Source organism: Bos indicus, chromosome 13, assembly GCF_029378745.1.
Source record: "Bos indicus isolate NIAB-ARS_2022 breed Sahiwal x Tharparkar chromosome 13, NIAB-ARS_B.indTharparkar_mat_pri_1.0, whole genome shotgun sequence".
Taxonomy (NCBI): Eukaryota; Metazoa; Chordata; class Mammalia; order Artiodactyla; family Bovidae; genus Bos; species Bos indicus.
In genome coordinates, this window is record NC_091772.1 from 32,997,360 (window position 1) to 33,020,101 (window position 22,742).

At 39.8% G+C, this 22,742-nt stretch overlaps 1 protein-coding gene across 8 annotated transcripts in view; it reads left to right on the forward strand.

Moving 5' to 3' along the window:
- Positions 1–22,742, forward strand: part of CACNB2 (calcium voltage-gated channel auxiliary subunit beta 2) — a 428,234-nt gene that overhangs the window by 371,851 nt on the left and 33,641 nt on the right. For 6 of the 8 annotated variants that reach the window (XM_070800898.1, XM_070800899.1, XM_070800903.1 and 3 more), the window contains 4 exons: positions 9,405–9,527; positions 11,915–12,051; positions 15,047–15,123; positions 21,511–21,644. In XM_070800898.1, coding sequence (XP_070656999.1) covers positions 9,405–9,527; positions 11,915–12,051; positions 15,047–15,123; positions 21,511–21,644 — 471 coding nt within the window. Of the gene's footprint in view, positions 1–9,404; positions 9,528–11,914; positions 12,052–15,046; positions 15,124–21,510; positions 21,645–21,789; positions 21,810–22,742 lie in introns of all 8 variants that reach the window. The other 2 variants (XM_070800900.1, XM_070800904.1) reach the window with 1 other exon arrangement.

Here is a 22,742-nt window from a genome sequence, read left to right on the forward strand (position 1 = left end):
CCTGTGAAGTTTGCAGTGTTGGATTTTAAACAAAATAGATGCTAAAATGTGTTAGAAAAAAAGGAGTGAATTTTTTTTTTAGTGTTTATCTATTTGGCTGGTCTGGGTCTTAGTTGCAGCACATGGAATCTTCGTGGCATCATGCAGGATCTTTCCTTGTGGGGCACAGACTCTCAAGTTGTGACACACAGACTCAGTAGTTGTGGTGCATGGGCTTAGTTGCTCCATGGCATGTGGGATCTCTGTTCCCTGACCAGGGATTGAACCCACATACCCTGTATTGCAAGGCATATTCTTCACTGGACCACAAGGCAAGTCCCAAGGAGTGAATTTTGATTGACTTGACATTTTCCTGATTTTCTCTGAAAAGTATATAGGAATTTTGGATAACAAAGTAATCTTTGGTTGCAAATGACTTTGATATCAGAATAATGTAAATTAAACTTATGTTTTTCATTAGCAATATAGACGCCCCATATTGATTTGCTTAAGACAGCTGTTTAGTCTTCTTGGGCTCCCATAACAAAATGGCATTGTCTGCATGGCTTCAACAGCAGAAATGGGTATTCTCAGAATTCTGATCACAGACTGTTTCTGGTGAGGCCTCTCACTTTGGCTTGTAGGCGGCCACCTTCTCCCTGTGTCTTCACATGGCCTTTTCTCTGAGGCCTCTGGGGTCTCCTCTTTCTCCTCTAAGGATAGCAATCCCATCGGATTAGGGCCACACCCTTATGACCATCTCTAAGCAAACACTGAGTCCATAACAACTGAAGAAAAAACAAACTGAGGCATTTTAGTTTTTCCTTCTTCTTCTTCCTTTTTTTTTTTTTTGTACAACATGCCTAAAATAAAACTTGCTTGCTCCTGGATTTATACCATGAGATTCTAAATAACTTAAGAACTACAGTTCTCCTGCTTGGTAAGACTAATCAATAGTAAAATTGAATACAGACAGTTCTGTTCTTCTTAAGAGGCTGACTTAATTGAAAACGACTTCACCTTTCTTCTCAGGCCGGGAGACAGCTATTTTATAACCCAGAATAAATAAAGTGCAGCACTTTGTCGCCATATTGGTTTCTTCCCCAGTGACCTGGAGGAGCTGCAGTGCCTTTTGAAGATGCCATTCTCAGGAGAGACAGCTCCACAGGGAAAATGAAGCCAGTACACTGTTATTGAAAGCGGAGTTTTATTTTCACGGCTGCGCTGGGTCTTCATTGCCGCACGCAGGTTTTTCTCTGGGGGATGGGCGGGAGCTACTCTCTAGTTGCGGTGCCTGGGCTTCTCATGGTTGTAGCTTGTCTTTTTACAAATCACAGACGAAAGGGCGTGCAAGCTTCAGTAGTTGTGGTGCGTGGGCTCAGTAGCTGTGGCTCCCCAGCTCTAGAGCACTGGCTCAGTAGTTGTGGCATGACTCTTAGTTGCCCCGTGGCCTATGGAATCATCCTGGACCGTGTCTTCTGCATTGGCAGGTGGATTCTTACCTACTGCTCTACCAGGGAAGTCCAGAGAAGGCTTTACTAATACTGAATGATGGCAGACTGCACCAAAATTGCAGATATTATCTCCTTTGTATAGAATTTCTCCTTTGATGACTTCCCTGGTAGCTCAGATGGTAAAGTTTCTGTCTACAATGCAGCAGACCCAGGTTTGATCCCTGGGTTGGGAAGATCCCCTGGAGAAGGAAATAGCAACCTGCTCCAGTACTCTTGCCTGGAAAATCCCATGGATGGAGGAGTGTGGTAGGCTACAGTCCATGGGGTCGCAGAGAGTCAGACACGACTGAGCAACTTCACTTTCACTTTCTCCTTTGGTAAGTTTATCTATTGGATGGTTGCTTTTCCTGGTGACTGGTAATTAATCTTTTATATGACCTCAGATCCAAAGTGATGAGCTCTCTGATAAACAAATGGGAAAGGTGCCATATGTCTTCCTACCTAGAAAGGTAGATCTATATATCATTATTATTCTGATCTTCACCATGCACATTGATTTTGTAACTTTGAGTACCGCCTGATTTCAGCATTCAGAAATAATGTATTTCAATTCAGTTTTTTAAGGTGAATATAATATTTTAAGGATTACCATTATTCACTCCCCAAAACACGTTTGCAAGAGCTTATCTACTTTTTAATCATCTATGAAAAAGGGAAAAATCAGATATTCCTTATCTTTTGCTTTATAAATAAATTTAACTTATATCAGGATTGTAACTCATTTCAGTGGTGTTTAAGGAGATACTATTTCAAATTTTGTTTTAAACATTTGCTTCTTTGCTTGATTCTTAGTTAATATAGCTATTTTCAATTTCATAAATATATATGTACACTTGCACTTACATATATGCATATTAATCATATAAAACAAAATCCTAATGAGACCAACCTTAGTTCCATAATGATTCATCCATTCAATTTTTGTGGGCCCTGGAACCATGGTAACAGAACTTTGCCTTGAGTAGGTGCTGGATAAGCTCCTGATGATTGATTCCTCTAACAGAAAGGAATCAATCCTTTAGTTCAGTCCTTTAACCATTATTAATGTATACCTAGCACTTTGGTAAAGGCTTGGAGGCTGGCATAAAAAATAAATAGGAATATAAATCATTTGCCTGAAAAGGGTTATAACCTAGTTGAAAGATATCTCAGGAAAGTAGGTTAAAATGTTCCTGAATATATAAACTTTATTTGTATATATACTGTAATAGACACATCTATGAAATTGCTGTAGAAAATTCAAAACAAGATGGGGAATGGTAGTTTTAAGGCCACTATCTTTTTTTAACTTTTTATTTTATATTGGAGTATAGCCAGTTAACAGTGTTGTGATAGTTTCAGGGGGACAGTACAGGGACTCGGCCATACATATACATGTGTCTTGTCTCCCCCAAACTCCCCTCCCATCCAGGCTGCCACATAACATAGAGCAGAGTTCTCTGTGCTATGCAGTAGGTCATTAAGGCCATGGTCTTTTAAAACTGAGGGACAGTGGTTTTAAATCTGTTGTCTCTGTGATGATGCTCATGCCATTCCCACCGTAGTTACTGCCCTTGTTCGTTTAGTCTTCCACACTCTGGATTCCTTCACTGAGTTTTTTCTTCTCTTCTAAAACCTCCAATACCTTCTGCCCTGTCTTTACTCCCACCTTCCTGTTCCACTGGGAAAGGGAAACAATTAGAGGAGGACATCGCATCACCTCTGTGGCCAGAATTTGCCCTTGTTCATGCTGCCTCCTTGCCTCTGTCAGGGGCCCGTCCTCCACTTACACACTGGATCTCACTGCCTCCTCTACCAAAGCGAAAACAGCGTTCTAGCACTTCTGTCCTCTGGTTCATAGATCGTCACATTTTTTTTCTCCCTCTCTACTGACTCATTCCCATCAGTATTGATATTTGTTATTTCTCCTACTTTAAATGAAAAAAAAAAAAACAACTTGACTCACTTTTCCTACCACCAGTCACCCCATTTGTTTCTTCCCTTTGTTGAAAAAGTCCTTAAAAGAATTGTCTATACTTACTGTATCCAGTTCCTTTCATTTTAATCTCTTTTAACTCCAGTATGACTTTATCTCCAGCAAGCAGCTGAGTGGGCTCTTGTCAACAACGACCTCCAGGTTGTGAATCCACGTGGCGGTGCCAGCCTTCCGTATCTGACTGATGAGCAGTATCTGATGCAGTTGACCACTTCCTGCTCCTCGAGACACTCACCTCCTGGAAACCAGGAGTCATTCTCCACTTTGCAGTTGTTCTCCACTCTTTGGAAGCTGAGGCACTTTTGTAGTTGGAGTGCCCTCACATATGTTGATTTCCTTGGCACTGTCATCCAGACTTACCAACTTATATCTATTTTTTTTCTTTTGACCATGCTACAAGACATGGAGGATCTTAGTTCCCTGAGCATGGCTTGAACTCACGCTCCTTTTAGTGGACACACAGACTCTTAATGACTGGACCGACAGAGAAGTCCCTGCCACCTTGTATCTTTAGCCCAGATCTTTCTGTCAAACTTTCAGACCTTGAGCCCTCTTCCAAATTCTACTTGGATGTTTCATATCATCTCAAGCTTTACACTTCAAAACATGTAAAACTTCGGTATAATCTATAAAAATATTGAATCACTAATTGCACACTTGAAACTGATATAATGTTGTGAGTCAACTATACTTCAATTTAAAGGAAATGTAAACTTTTTTATTTTTGCCTCCTGTGCACTTAGCCCTCTCCCCTGTGTATCACCTGATGAGTACATTATCCTTCTCATAGCTCAGACCCAAAGCCTTTGGCATCACTGTTGGCTCTTTCTCAGCCTTATCAAAGCTATCAGCAGATTTAGTTGATTCTACTTTGAAAACATATCCAGAATTGGACTCTTTTTTTTTTTTTTTTTTTACCATTTCTATTGCTGCTGCTCTGATTTAACCACCATCATCTCTCCACGTGAGTTACTGTGAGCATCTCCAACTGATTCCCCTGTTTTTACTTCAAAGTCCCCAAAATCTTCTTTTCAGTTCAATAGCCATCACAGTCCTTTTAACATGTCAGACCACATCACTCCTCTGCTGACAACCCTCCAGTGATTTTCATCTCACTTAAAATAAAAGCCACGCATCTTGACTCTGAGCTACACAGTCAGGTATCACCTGAGAGCTCTGACCTCATCTTTTGTTAGCTTCCCTGGTCCCCTCCACTCAGCCACTCTGAGCTCCTTGTCCTGTCCGAGCTCCTCTGACCTGCTCCCACGTTAGGGCCTCTGCACTGGCTCTTCCCTCTGCCTGGAGTTCAGGCACCTGCATTCTCTTACCTCTTCATGCTTCTGTCCAAACGTTACCTCTTCAAGGCAGGCTACGTATACTACCATGGAAAATTGTCCCTGCCCCGTCACCTGACACCCTGGCTTTCCCTACCATGTTTTCCATAGAATTTGTCTCTAACATGTTATATACTTTATTTGATTATTATGTCTATTATTTATAACCTGCCTCTCCCCCTCTGGAATGTAAGCCCTTAGAGGGCAGGGAATCTTAGTTTCTGTTGGTCATTGATGTAATCCAACTGTCCAAAACAGTGCCTGGCACATAAATGATGGATGGATGGATGAACAGATAGGTGGGTGGGTGGATGGATAGATGCGTGGGTGGGTGGATAAAGAGATAATTGAAAACTCAAAAGAGGCTTTCCCTAAATACCTCATTTCACACTGCCAGTCCATCTTCTGCTCATGGCCACTCTATTCATATAACTTTGTTTTACTTTATTCCTTATTTGAAATCATCAACTATCTTGCTTATGATATCTCCTCTATTGGAATATAGGTTAAACTTTGTGAGGGTAAGAACGTGTGATAGTAAGCATGTACTTAATAAATATTCATTAAATTAACCCATTTGAGACAGGAAACTTGAATTTCTCAAATCAGTTAACTACATATGTAAATTTTATTTTATGACAAATCTGTGATTATTTGCTTATTCAGTCTGATTCAGTGTTCAGTTATCAGGATACATAAATGGTTGTTACATTCTTTTTATCACTGTGGTTTGCTTTGGTTTGCTATTAAAGAATTCTCAGACTACCCTTGATACTTTATAATAAACTACCAAAGATTTTTTAAAAGATCAGTGATAGGTAAGTATTAATAAAGCAGAAAGCTCTGATCTTGTTTCTGAAAGTACCTCACCATATCTTTGTCTGAGTAATTCCATTTTAAGACTCAATGGTTATAGTCCTACTTGAGTCATTTAAAATCATAGAAAAGCATAGCAAGTTTTATAGGAAATTATTATGTACAGGAAAATGGATCAGAAACTCATTAAAATTTTAAGCTCTCTTTTCTGCAGTCTTTTATAATAGGTCATTTAAATTCTTTACACTTTTCAATTTCTTTAAAAAATACTTCAAATTAGAAGTCCTTCATATTTAAGAAAAATCCATTGTAGACTTGAAAACAAACTATGGATTTCCCTTATATGTTATTAACTATTAATGGTCTCTGAATGAAAATGGAAAACTATAATTTGCTATTTACATTAATAAAATGCGTTAAGAAATTAAGAAATGAAGAAATTGATGCCTGAAAATTCAAGTTACTATTAATCATTATCAGAATTCTATTTTTATTCTTATTTGAGTGAATTTCATTTTGCTTTTTAACAGTAGATATTCCATCATTAGCACATTTTTAATTAACTGTATGTAAACATTGTTGTAGCCATTAAAAGGATTAGCTTCACTCTTAATTCATTAAGTTATTGTTTGGGAGGCAAGCTCAAAAGAAAGCCATAAATTTGTGATAATTTGTTTTTCCTACTTCATGACCAGAGATTAGGGGGTTTTGTTTTGTTTTTGAGCTTCCACGTATAAGTGAGAGCAGACCGTCTTTCTCTTACTTCACTTAGCCTAATGCTTTCAAGTCCATCCGTGTTGTTGCAAATGGCAGGATTTCCTTCTTTCTCAGGGCTGAATAGTACTCCTGCGTGTGTGCATGTATATCTCACATCTCTATTATCCATTCATCTGTTGGTGGACACTTAGGATGTTTCCATGTCTTGACTATTGTAAATGATGCTGCTATGAACCTAAGAGTCTAGATATCTCTTTGACGTAGTTGTTTTGTTTTCTTTGGATATATGCCCAGAAGTGGAATTGCTGGATCCAAAGAGATTTTTTAGTTAGTGATCTCCTACTTAACAATAATTATTTTCTGACAGCCTTAGGTCTAGTGATTCTAGAAGACTATGAAAAAACAATAATTGCTCCTGCTATAATCTTAAAACATATCTCTGACCAGCGTTTAGGGGCTTCCATGGGCCAGGCTTCCAAGATGCCAATGGAGCTTCTTTGGGTTGTGGGGAAAATCAAGTCCTGTGGCCTCAGAACTGCCCACAATCCATCCCCCTGAACCTGCCAGCTGGGCTCCTATACGGCTTGCTGTGTAAAGCTCCTTATCTAAGGGAAGCATGGTTGGTCATAGGAGGTGAGCCAGGTGGGGAGTCACACTCTGAACTGTAATCTTACTCTAAGAACATAAAATCATCATCTGTTGTCCTGGTTATTATAGGCTAACCTTCACCACCTCTTTATTTTTCTTTTCTCAGTGTTCCCTCTTCCTACCACTCCAGTGTCTGAAAAGTTGGTCATTGGGAAAAAGAGAAGAGATTTTCATGGGATCCTATATAGAGTTGTACATTTAAAATTTAGGTCTTCCAGTGGTTTAAATATATGTGTTTTGTGTGTGTGTACACACTACACTTAAATTCTGTATCCTCCAAGAAATTTTTAAGAAGTCCCTGAGAGAGATGAGAGATTGTGTCATTAAAAAAAAAAATCTTGGATTTATATTTTAGGGATCAGAAACTCTCTCCAATAGTGGATTGATTATACTCAAGAAAATCCTATTTCTAGTAGTAAAACTGAGTCTAATTAAGACTGCATCTTAGGGAAAAGGGCACCAACATATATTGCAGTTTAAAATGGCAGAGCCCATTTGGACAGTAGTTTGGAATAGAATTTTAAAAGATCTTGATAACTCATGGCTTACTCATGCTACCTCTGGGAATCTATCCCAAGGAGAGAATCCTAAATAGAAAGAGGCTTTTTGTACAAAGATTTTTCAAAGCAGAATATTTATCATAATGAAAAAACCTCTAAACCTAAACATTGAAAAAGGGGTTGAATTATCGAGGTAATTTTTTAAATGGTAGAGTAAAAAGAAGTGTATCACATGAAAAACTACTATATTACTTTAAGAATTGGATATGAATTAGGTACATTATGGTTATAGCTATGGGAAACAAATTTACATATTATTTAAAATGATATTTCCATTTTTCCCCTGAAATACCGTTCACATGGTCACACATTGACATATATACGCTACCATGTGTAAGATAGCTAGCTAGTGAGAAGCTGCTGTTTAGCACAGGAAGCTCAGCTCAGTGCTCTGCGATGACCTAGAGGGGTGGGTGGGGAGAGAGGGCGGCTCAGGAGGGAGTGGACATATGTATACCTATGGTTGATTCCAGCTGTTGTACAGCAGAAACCAACACAACATTGTAAAGCAGTTGTCCTCCCAGTAAAAATAAATAATTAAAAAAAAAAACAGGATTGTGTTTCAGTGGTAGAACTATTAGGCAACTTTTACTGTTCTTCTTTAAAATTCATATTTCCATACGAGGAACAGCCCTCTTCTGTTATTAAAATTCGTAATGGATGTCACGAATCGGATTCCATGCCTTTCAGTCCCCTTCCTGTCTACTGTGCCTTTGTCTAGGACCTGGACCTCCTTTCTGCATATTGTGGATGAATCTACGTAACCATGGCTCTTCTGAACTCAGTCCTCACCCAGACAGTAGTCAGCTAGAACAGATTAACTATGGAAAATTCAGAAGTGAAGATGGGTTCTTTCTATTCCAGTTCCCCATCATCCTTCATGAGCAGTTCTGATGAAGAGCTCTTTGAATAAGAAGAAACAGCTCAGAAGAAATCCACTTGCCCACATTGTGAAAGAAACCCAGTGCTAGTTAGAGCAATACCTCCTTTTACTATTTCTGAGTTTACCTTTTTTTTTTTTAACCTTGTGATTAAGCAAGTATTGCTTGATAGAGGACAAAATGTATCTGTAAATTTGCAAAGCATCAAATAATGAAAAATAACTTATTAAATGTTATCATCTTTAGTGACTAAGAAAACTCAAGGAGGACAAATATTAGAATAGAAAGTCATTGCTTTCATGATACCCAGCAGCCATGAATGTAGTTTTTAATAGTTATAAGATATATTCCTTGGTTCTTTCTTCATGCAAAACATAGTATGTTTTGGAATTATGTCATTAAAAAAAAATTTTTTTTTTAATTTTTGGCTGCATTGGGTCTTAGTTGTGGCATGAGGGCTTAGTTGCCCTATGGCATGTAGGATCTTAGTTCCCCAACCAGGGATCAAACCAGAGTCCCCTACATTGGAAGATGGATTCTTAACCACTGGGGCACTAGGGAAGTTCCATCTTCTATTATTAATTAAAGTAGATTTGGGGGTGGATATGGCAGTGGCCAAGTCTTTTTCACTGAAACACAAGAACTTGGCATTTCAACCCCGTGTATGTTTCCTGATTTCCATTTGTTACAAGTTTTTATGTTGTGTAAACATATTTCAGTAGTTCATCTTTACTTTCATTGCTTGGAGTGCTTTCATAAAGCACAATGGCCTTTTTCTAGTTCAGAAATGGGTGTATGTGGCTGAGCGCCCAAAGGTTTCCCCTGTTGGAAATACTAAGATGGTGTTTTGTGATAAAGAACCAAATCGAGGAAAAACAACAACTGTGACAGCCGTTATTCCGTGTATGTTTGTATTTTGAGGGGGAAAGAGAAGGAACACTTGTTTCTTTTTTTATTTTTCCCCCCTTTTTCCATTTTAGACAAAGCCCGTTGCATTTGCAGTTCGGACAAATGTCAGCTACAGTGCAGCCCACGAAGACGATGTTCCCGTGCCAGGCATGGCCATCTCATTTGAAGCAAAAGATTTTCTGCATGTTAAGGAAGTAAGGAGAGTAACTGCAATTTCTAGCTGCATGATTTTTTTTTTACCTTGAAATATCACTTCTTCTCATTGCTATGAAATAGCACGTGTACAGCCATGATTATATAACATACACATGAAATCAGTGCCTCTCAACCTTTTCCAAAATAAATATAATCTTTTTAAAGAAGAAAAAAGTCACAGGCTTCTTGGAATAACCTCAAGGCTCCCCTGGGCTCTGTGACCCAGAAATCGAGAACCACTGGAGTAGATGATCCTTTTTTTATACTTAACCTGTACTTTTCCTTTTAATGTTTAACCTTGACCATGTGTCATTTGTCGCTCATGTCCCAAGTTTAAGCATCTGGGGAGAGTTTAATAATAGTATCTAGAATTCACGGTCTCTTCTCTGTGCTAACAAGGTCTAAACTCAGGCCGCTGGTGCACTTTCTCCTTCTTTGGTGGTGAAATGCTATAGGGGAAGGAGAAGTGGATGGAATTAGAGCAATGAGACAAGAAATAGATATCAGGAACATCCCTTTTCCACCATGCCAAAAGCCTCCACTTTCCGTTAACAATGACTCAGTCTGTAAATTGGAAAAAATTCACTCTTAATTAAGGTTTATTTTGAGTCAACATTTATCAAAGCCTGCTCTGCCAGAGATTTCCCCTCCATAATGTTCTCAGGCTGTGAGCATGAGACTTTCTTGAACCTGTAGGAATTTACCATTGGAACACTTCCATCTAGGGAACAGTGTGTCCTAGGGAGCATATGTCAATGTAACTGCTCAGGCACTAAAGGCTATGAGCGAAAGAGGTGATGACTGCCACTGAAAAAGCCTAGAGAATATAGAGCCTACCATTTCTTTAACTTTTCAAAAGAGCTGTTATTTCTATTCAGCTAGGAAAAATTAAAAGTTAAAGTGTCAGTCGCTCAGTCGTATCTGACTGTTACCCCATTGGACTGTAGCCCACCAGGCTCTTCTGTTCATGGGATTCTCCAGGCAGGAATACTGGAGTGAGTAGCCATTCCCTTCTCCAGGGGATCTTCCCAACCCAGGGATTGAACCTGGGTCTCCTGCATCGCAGGCAGATTCTTTACCATCTGAGCCACCAGGGAAGGAAGTCCCTTGGCTAGGAAGGAAAAACAGAAAAAATTCTCAGAAGTACAACAAGCCTTAACTTTGACTTTACAACAGAAAGTTAGGTGAATCCAGGCTCCCATCCCAAGGGCTGATACTTAGAGAAAGAAAAGAAAAACAGAATGGATTTTCTTCTTTGAAATGCTGACTTTAAAAAAGAAAAAAAAAAAAAAAAGCACAACATAAGAGTTACGAATTAAGTTTTGATTGAGCCAAAATGAGGACTATAGCCCAGGAGACAGCACCTTGGATAGCTCTGAGAAACTGCTCCAAAGAGGCAGGGGAGAAGCCCAGTATCTATGTGATTTTGGTGAAGGAGGAGTACATGCAATCAAGCACAGATTTTTGCAGAAGGTTTCTGCTGGTCATGAGGAGCAGTCATCATCAGGAAGAGCTTTAGTGCTTTCCTAGATATGAGGAGATGTAAGAATTAGGCTCATAAAATCAGCTCCTGAAAATATCTATCTGAAGACCTGTTCTGCCAGTTTTTTCAAAGCACAGGGTGCCTCATTTCTGTCCTCCACCCTGAACTCCTTTCAGGGAGTGTTGAAGGTCAGTGGCTGCAACAGCACATGATTTAATCCTTGCAGAGATAGATGACAAGTGCCCGTTGCCGGTTTGTAGTTGACAGAAATGTTCAAGAACGGGCTTGAAAAATACTATTCATTTGAGGGACATCAAACCAGATCCTAAAGGTATAGGGTAAATACTCCAGGCACAAGAGAGAAATTACCAACATTCACATAAGTCGAGAAATCACTTGTGAACACCAGATTGTGGTCATTATAAACCTGTTTGCAACAAAGACACATTTTGCTCTGATATCAGATATTTCAGGTGAATGTCGTCAGTATTTTTCACTCATAATACTTCTAACTACTCTGATTATACAAGAGGAAGACATTCTGTAGCATTCCCTAGTTCCTAATGGTCTCTTGTCAAGAAGAGCTGTTAATCTTTGAATAGGAAGAGTTTACCCTCCTCGTGGTGCCAGCAGCTGCAATGGAATTCAGAAAATCGCACGGTGAGGAAAGTGAAGGCAGAGTCAAGCCAGAGATGGATTGTTGAGCATCCCGAAAATACTTCATTTTTAGCATACTCAACACCTGAACCTACAGGTTTCTTGACTTGTGGTATTTGAGCCAGAGTTCTCTGTAATTGCCATAATACTTCTCTCCCCTGAAAAATGTTAACCGGGAAGATAAAGGATGTGCAGATTCATTTAACTTCTGTGCACTGATCTGAACAATTTTGATTTTCTGTTTAGAAATTTAACAATGACTGGTGGATAGGGCGATTGGTTAAAGAAGGCTGTGAAATCGGATTCATTCCAAGTCCAGTCAAGCTAGAAAACATGAGGCTACAGCATGAACAGAGAGCCAAGCAAGGGAAATTCTACTCCAGGTAGGAGACAAATATCAAGTGTTTGTGTCAGAGTTCAGACTGTATTATCATTCATGAACCGTTGGTTGCTGTAATCTCCAATCTTTATTTTGTGTTAGAAAACTTACATTGTATTCGTTTCTATAATGATGCAAAATCCATTGTCAATGACCATATTTTAGTATCACCAAGAATTTCTTTTGAGCGCCCACAAACAAGTCAAACAGAAGATGCTTTGTGGTTTGGAACACCCATCTCCATTCACTAGTATTTTATAACTCTCGGGCTCTTTTAGTTCAGACTGGTGATACGGTTTACTGAGAGCATTACAAATCCTGTATTTTAAAAACATCACCCAGCCTCTCATTTTCATCCTCTTCAAGAGAGAATCAAATTAAGTGTTACCATGAAGGAAAGAAAAGAGCTAAGGTCATAGAGTATTAAATTCAGGCTTTAGTGCAGAGGAAATTCTGAAGCCCTAATCTTGCTGAAAATACTCTGGCATCAAGCAATCGTGGTGACTAATCCCAGTATCCGGAGCTGCCTGGCATGGTAGGAAGATGTTTTAGAAATGACAGTCTCAGAGACCAGCAAAGAGCAGCTCTTGTGGTCTCTGAGTTTCACTTTCACTTAAGAAACTCAATTTTCAGTTCTACCCACTGCTTAACACTTAAAGAGAAACTCGGTAAGTAAGCAGTTAAAATTGTCCTTGCAGATAGCAATTAGATGAGTTATGTAATAAGCTGGGGCCAAATGATCTTTTTTCCTAGGAGTCTTAAGGCTGTTTGCCCCTCACCAGAATCTTTAGAAGGGCTCCTCGAATATGGAGTAAATGTGAAAATGACCCCCTTGCAGACAAGTACAGGAACACGATTTGCTTCTTCCAGTGAGAGGATATGATATAGGCAAGTCTTTTCTTTAATGCAAATTGCTAAGCTTTTGTTTCCTGAAGTTTAAGTTTTATCTGTTTCTATGAGGACAAAAAATCCTTTGTCAAAGACCATATTTTAGTGTCGGCAAGAATTTTTTTTGAGTGCCCACACACAGGTCAAATATAAGATGCTTTGTGGTTTGGAACATCCATCTTCATTCACTAGTATTTTTTTTTTTCTCTTTTTTTGCCTAAGTAGGTGAAAATATTGTTTTCTTGTTTTCTTATTCAGAGGTTTTTACATTTGTCTCCAAACATTTTAAATATACTTTTGTTTTGAGGGCATAGCTAGAATTCAGCAGTATTATAAAACTCAGATTTGTAAGTGGAAAAAAAAAATCAGCAGAAATCAAAAGCAGTAGAATTGGAGCCTGGCTCAAAAACATGACATTTTTATGGAATTAAACGTGAAGGGCAAATTTGCATTCTGGACATTTTGACTCTGCACTGTTTGTCACAGTTTTACACAACTCAAATAATACTTCGTTAGGAAAATTCAAAGAGAATGTAAAATAAATTCAAAGACTTAATAGTTTAGGGGGAAAAAAAAAACTTCTGGAAGAAAATGTTTTGATCTTGCTAATGGGTATTTTTAAATAACTGCCAGAAATGGCTTCTCTAAATACCACTTTTTTACTACTTTTACATGGTGTCTGGTGTCCTTGTTAAACATGCTGGGGTATCTTTTAAGAACCTTAAAAAGCCACAGAGGCCTTCTGGTGGTTGCTTAAAGCTTTTGATGTTTGTCTTTTTTACGCATTAAAGTGCCAGGATGGTAGCAACGAAATTCAGCCTGTCACTGGTATTTTAGTGGAATTTATATTTTCTTCTGAATAGTCATAAAATATTAAACATATATAAATATTTACAAAATCTCACCCTTGGATACATAGACACTGTAGCAGATTATGTCCACTAGACCTGGGCTTTGCAATGATAATAAACGTTTGGCCATAAGATTGTCTTGCTGACATTCCATGTCACTCTTAAAATATTCCTTTCCATCCATCTCTGTGAGGGGGTCATGTAGTGTATCATTTTGCATGCAGGTCACTGGTAAAAACATCAATGCCACTGATCTTATATTAACTCCAAAGTTTTTAAGACACTAAAGCATGTCTCAGATCAAACTTTAGAATTTGGTAGTTCTGAAGTTCAGATCATTCCTAAATGAGCCAAGTTGAACCCTCCATGTTAGCCATGTTTGAGAAATGTTCGAGGTATACTCTGAGAGTTAAATCATGGAACACTGTCACGCTCTCTCAGGTGTCTTTTAGAGAAGGGATCCCCAACCCCCAGGCCATGAACCAGTACCAGTCCCTGGCCTGTCAGGAGCCAGGTCCCATAGCAGAAGGTGAGCTGCACACAAGTGAAATTTCACCTATATTTACAGCCACTCCCCATCACTTGAATTACCTCCTGAGCTCCACCTCCTGCTCAAAGAACTCAGTAATGTAACACACTTGAATTATCCAAAACCAATCCACACCTTTTGTTCCTTGGAAAAATTGTCTTCCATGAAACTGGTCCCTGATGCCAAAAAGGTTGAGGACCACTGTTTTAGAGGTTGGCAAATTTTATTATTGCTGTGTTGGGTTTTCTTTTTAATAGATTGCTCATGAACACTTGAATACTGTACATCTTGGTACACAAAAAGAAGCAAGCTGCTTCTGGTGTACAAGAAAAAGGAGCAGGAACCCAATGAAAAAGAAACAAGTTTGGGTGTTAGCCTGCGGGTTCTATGCATTGCTTCCGAGAATCTTGAAAATGAGAAACAAAGGAAATCTTTGCTCTTAGTCTATTTGCGATCCTGGCAGAGTTTGACGGGTGCAGCAGGCACCCTAGTTTTCCTCAGTCTCTCAGGGCCTTTTCAAATTGAGCCTTGAATCTGAAACAAGAGACCTTGACACAGATGTTTCAAGCACTTCAGGAACCCACTGGGAAATTACTCTTTGCCTCCTTGGAGGCAAGGCAGATTTAAAGTTCAATAAAAACATAATGAGTAATCATGTTTATTGAGCAGTACAAATGTCTTCATCTCTGAAATAAGTGTCAGTTGTAATATAAACTTTTGCTTTACTCCAGTAAATCAGGAGGAAATTCATCATCCAGTTTGGGTGACATAGTACCTAGTTCCAGAAAATCTACACCTCCATCATCTGGTAAGTAGGTAGTAAGTGCTAAACAGTGCACGCTGCATTTCATGCTTTTCTCCGTCTTACCTAGCTGTGGGAGTGTCCATAGACCGAGTCACTCGTTAACCCTCAAGATGTTCAGAGGGAGCAGAAATGAGAGTGGTGTTAGGAACAATATGGGCAACTTGCTGCCTTTGAAAAACCCAGACATGGTGTCAGTGTGTTCACGGTTTAGAAGATGATGAGCAGATCTAACTTTCTAGTCCCCTCTACACGGTGGTCCCTGGCACACTGTCATGGTCTGTAGATGAATGAACATTCACCGTCAATCAGAGTGCCGTGGGAGGTGTTGGCCTCAGTGTTAAATTAAAAGAGAAGGATTAAAAAGTTTAGAAAAGTGAAGAAAGAAGGATAAAGTGATGATGGATTGATGGGTCTGACGTGAACTCTACCCAGGAAGCTCCGTGGAACATGGAGAAGACATACAGAGACACTGAACAAAAGATGGAAACACTTCCAGGAAGAGTAATGACTGTTTTCTTCCCAAAGCCCTGAAGAAGAATGTGAATTTCTGATTATTTTAGTATAAGTCAGTATTGTTCAAGACATACTTGAAAAATGATTCCTTGTCTATCTGCAATTCATTAACTGAATTTGTATTTGCTCAGCCTGGCAACTCTACCATTCTGTGTTGAACTTGGAGTTCTATATCAATAGGAGACAAATGGGTTGAATTGGGTGAAAATTTACGATCGGAGTCTTAGTTTGCTAAGAGATGCAATTGAGAGTCAGAGGAAGATGGTAAGGATGGGCCAGTGGAGCATTTGGGTGATTTCTAGGAAGCTAGAAGTGGGAAGAGGTCAAAGACAGAGACTTCTGCCCCTGTGGAGAAATGAAGGAACAGTATAATTGCACCATGACTGCCAGGTCTTAAGGGTCCCCCTTGTTACTGATGATTGTACCTTGTTCCCCGATGTTGGCAGCTTTCATAAACCCATCCCAGCTTCTTAGTTAAAACTGGAGGATTTGTTAAGTGAGCAAAGTCCGAGCACAATAAGAAATCAATTGTTTTAGAATGTATATTGATTTCCAAAGTCGAGTACTTACAACTAGCTATAATTCTAAGTTAAGTAAAATAGTATGTTTGAAATGAAACATCAGAGCCCTTTAGGTATGATGTGAGGTTGTCTTCCCCTGATTGGTGGTGATTAGATATTCCCTGAGTGCCCAGTGGAAAGGAGGCTTCTCTCTACCCCTCAAATGGGTGGAGTTGCAGCAATTGTAGTGCAAACCTTGTTCTCTTCCTCTGTGTCTTCAGAACTGTCTCAGAGACTCCTGAGAACTGTCACTAGCTCCTCAAATAGGAAAATGCCAGTTCCTTGTGTTAAATAGCATCCCTGCCCTCAGATTGCCAGCCCCACTTCTGTCAACCCAGAAGTTTTCTGTTTCCTTTAATTGAAATGTAGCCTTCTCATCATCTTGGCAATATAATGAGAGCTAATAACATGCATTTTGAAGAATGAGTGAGTGTGTTTCGAAAGTAACATTTCATTTCTGTAGCTGGATGTTATGTGCGTATGTGTTAAGTTGCTTCAGTCATGTCCAACTCTTTGCAATCCCATGAACTCTGTCTATGAGATTCTCCAGGGAGAAAAACTGGAGAATACTGCCATGCCCGTTAGTCATTCCTGAACATCAAGTTCAGTTAAGAGTTTCATATAATAAAGATGATTTTTTATTCAATATCCTGTGAGAACCCATAATGGAAAAGAATGTAAAAAAGAATGTATTATAGAATCACTTTGCTGTATGGGAGAAATTAACATGATATGTTAAATCAACTATACTTCAATTTTAAAAAGAGAAAAGTACAAATTATATTCTTTAACACATGGATAATTTTTGAAAAACAATCTCTTCATCATCATCACCTTACAACGTGCAAGTGCTGACATTTTTATTTGGTTAAAAAAAAAAAACAGTGTAAAGAAAAGAAAGAGATTTTTAACTTCACCCAAGTTTTATGCAGAGACAGTTTTATAATTTGGAATCACTTTTCTGAATACCAAGTGCAAACCACCCTGTGACTAAGTGAACTAGAAATATTAACCACCTACAAAATATGTAATAGATACATTGTAGGCATGTGAGTGCTCAGTCTCTCAAGTCCTGTCTGACTCTTTGAGACCCCATGGAATGTAACCTTCCAGGCTTCTCTGTCCATGGATTTCCCAGGCAAGAATACTGGAGTAGGTTGCCGTTTCCTTCTCAGTTGGATCTTCCCGACCCAGAGATTGAACCCATGTCTCCTGCATCTCCCCCATTGGCAGGTGGATTCTCTACCCATGAGCCACCAGTGAAGCCCTAATAAGTACGTTAGGCTCCTGCTGTGTTTTTGTATCAATACTACAATTTACCTAATAGAAAAACCTAAGAAAATTCTACAGAGCAGTTCCCCCAATCTTCTATAGAGAAGTTCCAGGGAAACCTGTTGAACCTATCAAATGTGGATTGGCCTCCAATGATTAATCGTCTTTTGTTTCCCAAGGCCCTGTCTACGAGTAAGCTCACCCATTATAAGACCAAAGAATAGAAGCACTTGCCCCAAGTAAATATAATTGGAGGGTCTCCAGGATTTGGGAAAGGAAAAATTTCCACCTCAGACTTCCATGGTGGTTCAGTGGTTAAGAATCCACCTGCCAATGCAGGGGATGTGGGTTTGATCCCGAGTCTGGGAAGACCCCACATGCTGCGGGTCTACTAAGCACACGCACCACAATTGCTGAGCCTGCAAGCTGCAACTCCAGGAGCCCATGCACCGAGAGCCCGTGCTCCACGGCAAGAGAGGCCACCGCAGTGAGAAGCCCGCACACCACAGCTAGAGAACAGCCCCGGTGCTCCACAACTAGAGGAAACCCAGGCCACAGCAACAAAGATCCAGCACAGCTGAAAATAAATGAACGTAAAAAGAAAAAGTAAAAAATCTCCACCTCGCGCCTGGGGAACGAGGTAGTAGCTGGTTGCACAAAGCATACTGTATACCTACACGTGTGCGCAACCCTAGCACATCACTCAACTCGACCCAACTGTCTAAGATTACATTTGAATTTAGAGTTCAAAAAAACATTTCCAAGGCTCTCTGCCAAAAGCAAAACAATTTTTAAAACTAAAGCATGCTCATGAAGAGGACAAAAATAAACTATTTTTAAAGGAGACAGTTTTCCCAAGTAAATACTAATGTTTGCCAAGGTATGCTGATGCAAGCATGAAATTTAAAAGGAGCATCTCACACCTCTCAGAATAAGAACCATCTGAGCCTATTAAAGTATATAGACTCATTTAAAGAGTCAAACATGCTTCTCAAGTTTTAGTAAATTTCTTGAATGTGTTTTGAAAGTAGCCAAATGATTTAGAATTCTGTGTCTCAGGACAAATGTAGATGCTTTTAGATCTAAGTTAACCAAAGTCAGGACTAGAAAACTGTGAAGTCTTCAGTTTGGGATTTTGAGCCCTTATATAAATGCAGGTAAATTGCAAACCTGACTCAGGCTGTGTGTGTGTGTGTGTGTGTGTGTAGCCAAACATCTGGGCTATGGCTCAGCTCAACTTTTTCTGCATTGCCATTCTTCCTTTAAATAAAAAACCCAATGGACCAATCATAAAATTCAGTTCCTGAACTTTACCATCCCAAGGTCCTGTCAACTCTGAAAGACCACTGAGTACCCTCAATTTCAGAGAGGCTGTCAAGGGTACTGTCCCTTGAATGTAGCCTTTATAAGTCCAATAACAGATTAGAAAGGTAGAGCATATTGGAATTGACCACCAAAAGGGAAACTGATTTGGGTGGCTGTTGTTTAGTTGCTAAGTCGTGTCAGACTCTCTTGTGACCCCATGGACTGTAGCCCATCAGATTTCTCCGTCCATGGGATTTCCCAGGCAAGAACACTAGAGCGGGTTGCCATTTCCTTCTCCAGGGGATCTTCCTGACCCAGGGATGGAACCCGTGTCTCCTGCATTGGCAGGTGGATTCTTTACCACTGAGCCACCTGGGAAGCCCTTGATTTGGATTAAGACGTACTATAGCAGGGATTCCTAGTCAGTTAGGAACTGGGCTGTACTGCAGGAGGTGAGCAGCAGGCTAGCCAGCGAAGCTTCATCTGTATTTACAGCTACTTCCTATCACTCACGTTACAACCTGAGCTCCACCTGTTAGATCAGCAGCGGCATTAGATTCTCATAGGAGTGTGAACCCTAACCCCTAAAGTCAAGACATAATATCTTGAGATTACCACAAAATAGAAATAAAGTGCACAATAAATGCAGTGCCCTTCAGTTATCCCCAGACCATTCCCCCGACCAGGTCCATGGAAAAATTGTCTTCCCACAAAACTGGTTCCTGGTCCCCAAATGGTGGCAGACCACTGTACTGTGGGACTAATGAAAACCTGACCCACACCCTCTCCATCTTATGCAGGAAGACACGAATAACATGCTCCCTAAACTGAGATTCAAGGAAGAGCCTCAATGGGTGGTGTACACGTCAGCATTAGTTCAAATCACTGGGCATGTTTCATAATGTTTCTGTTGTACAACACATGCTGATCCTAGAGCTTATCCAAAGGCACAGATGGGATAAAGAGAAAGACATATTTACTGGGCATATCTACCTACCTACCAGGAATTAATTCAGACCATATGACTCATGGAGAAAGAGCACCCAACCTCAGCTTTATGCACGCAAGAGCTGATATTTGCAACACTGTGCTAACTGCCAGGTGTTTGCTCCATCCCAGTATTTCGACCTAATCAAATAAAGAGGAACAATTCAACAAGACAGCTCATTTTTGAAAGCCTGAGTGAATCATCTAACATCCATAATAACTTCAACATTGAAAAATAACGTGACGGCTTTTGGATGATCTCCGGTCATTTGGAAAGGTTCACGGTGCCTGTCGTGAGCCAGGGCAGCCAGTGTTTCACAGGGCATGGAAGCTACGGTGTTGAAACACCAAGCTGTCTGTCCTTTCACGAGAGTAATTTGGTCCTTAAATCTGAATGGACTGTGGTTTATGTTAAGAGAACGACATGAAAAGAGAGAGAGAGTGACATACGTAATATGAGGTTTTCCTGGGACAAGTTGATTTCTTCTTTTCTTCTTCTACTTGATCCCATCTAAAGGACAGAATAATTTTCTAGTGGGCTCAACTCCATAATGTCTTCCTGAATCCTGACTCTTGAGGACATGACCCTACTCGGGAAGCTTAGGGAACTGGATGAGAGCACCAGGATCATTGCAGGATCTTAGCTGGAGAGGCAGCCTGGTGGAGCATATAGCGCCAGAGAGGCAGAAGCAGATACTGAGCTTTTGCCAAAAACAAGTCCCTTCAACTCTGAGAATTTATCTTTTCAGTCTTGAGAAATAAGAGAGTTGCCGTTGATTATGCAAATACTTACCAGCTCTGGTTTCTACCATGGATCAAATTCTGTAGTGATTGCATGTGGATGCATTGTATAAACCTCATAGGGAGATGATGAATCTTTTTCATTGAAGATGTTAATTTTTCAGTGCTCTGTTTTCAGAGCCAATGAGTTTAAAAGGTGAAAGCATGTCAAACCACAGACCTAAACCCCTCATTCTCCAGATGAGGAGATCAGTGGTATAATCCCTTGGGTTTTACTGCCCTTCTGCTGCTGCCTCTCATGTAAATCCAGCGAATTTATATAAAATCATCAGGAGGCAATTTAGGCTGTTGTATAAAATTCATTTGGAGGTCATCACATCCAGTGGCTTCTAATTAGTTTTCCATCAGACCTGCCTCAAGAGTGCCCAGATCATGGTGAAATCATTTCCATCTGGTCCATCCTGGGACCCTCTAGAGTCATTTGTCTTGTGTATAACTTCTTTATGTCACTGGATTTAGGATTTTCTGTTCTCTCTGTCCCTCACATGCCTTTTATAATTTCAGTGAACCATTTCACACTGCCCTTATGTTCAGCCAAGCTCAAGAAGAAATTGGAGGCATTAAGTGATCAAGGTTGCTGATTATCTGAAAGCTGGCCTAAGCTATGGGAAGAATTGAAGGTTTTCTGTCCTGACAGCTGATTTGGAAAATATCAATATTATATTTGAAACTACAAATTAAAAAACTTGTTTCTCTAAAAACAAAATCTTATTCAATAGATTGAGCGTGAAACCAATGTATCCAAGCACACAGATATTATGAGAGGATCTTTAATTTGATGACATTCTTTATGTGTTTGACCTTGAAACTTTACTTTGTTGACTGTGCTTAGCACTGTGTGATAGATCTTTGACTGTGATTAGTTTTGTTTGCTTTTCATTTTATTTTTTTGATAACCAATTTTTCCTCTCCCGTCTACCTGATGATTTTTGAATTGTTTGTCTGTATATAGCTATAGACATAGATGCTACTGGCTTAGATGCAGAAGACAATGATATTCCAGCAAACCACCGCTCCCCTAAACCCAGTGCAAACAGTGTAACGTCACCCCACTCCAAAGAGAAAAGAATGCCCTTCTTTAAGAAGGTAACATGAACTTCCAAGCTTGCGTCTGTCCACGCGCTCAACTGCACTGCGTCACATTTCTAGTCCTGTGGACTGTCTGCGTCCTTGATAAAGCCAATAACATGCATGCTTTGTTATTCTTTGTTTCTTTTCCATGCTGCTGTAGCTAAGCAGAAGCAGAAATCGGTAAGTTCACATTGACATAAGCTGTGTTTATCCTGCCCCTGGCATCATTAGCATTCAGTCCCACAGTTAATATTCAACACGATCATTTCTGTCCTAAGAAAAGAATGTATCAAGCAGCTAATTGAGTCCATTCAGACCAGCTAAATTCAGTGAGTGACCTGTGGAAGCACCATTACAGTACCTAGCCTTTTTGATGGAATAACAGCTACCACCAAGGGCATTCGTTCCAACATTCTAGGAACGTCCAATGCTGAAGACTCCATTTGTAATGCACCTCTCTCGTGCATGCTTCTGTCTCTATCACTTTCTTTCCTCCGGAAATTTAACTGATAATCAAGCATATGAAAAACCATTATTAGATTCTGATTTATGATATCCAGATACATAGCTTGTACTAAAAAAAAAAATTTTTTTTTCAATTCTTCAATTTTTAATTTAGTCAGTTATTTAAACTTCTAATCCACTAGGTGCAAAATCTGCAGATGAACAAGACCAGTGGAAACTGCAGGCTTGTTTTGGCGGTCTACTGTGAGTTCTTCCTATTGTCATATATAAATCCTCTCCCCATGTTCTTGCCTCCTCCGTCACTCAGATCTCAGCATCCCACCCATCGGACGGTGACACGGTGGCTGTGCGTAGAGCCTTTGCCACTGGCCAACCAAGATGCTACCCAGTGATCCTCTTGGTTCCCTGACTGCAAACTAGGGTACTGCTGAGCTCTCTTGACTCCAAAATCTGTTTCTTCCAAGCACATTTTGTAGCTCTGAAGCATTATTTTTTGAGGATAATCTCCCCGTCCACAATCCCCACTCCTTTCTTTCTTTTATATACCACTGTCCACCGCCTGTTGTGCTGTGCTGTCTTTAGAGTCATTCTTTCTAATGTCAGCAAGTCCAGCACAACCTCTCACGACATACGTGGGCATGGAGTCGA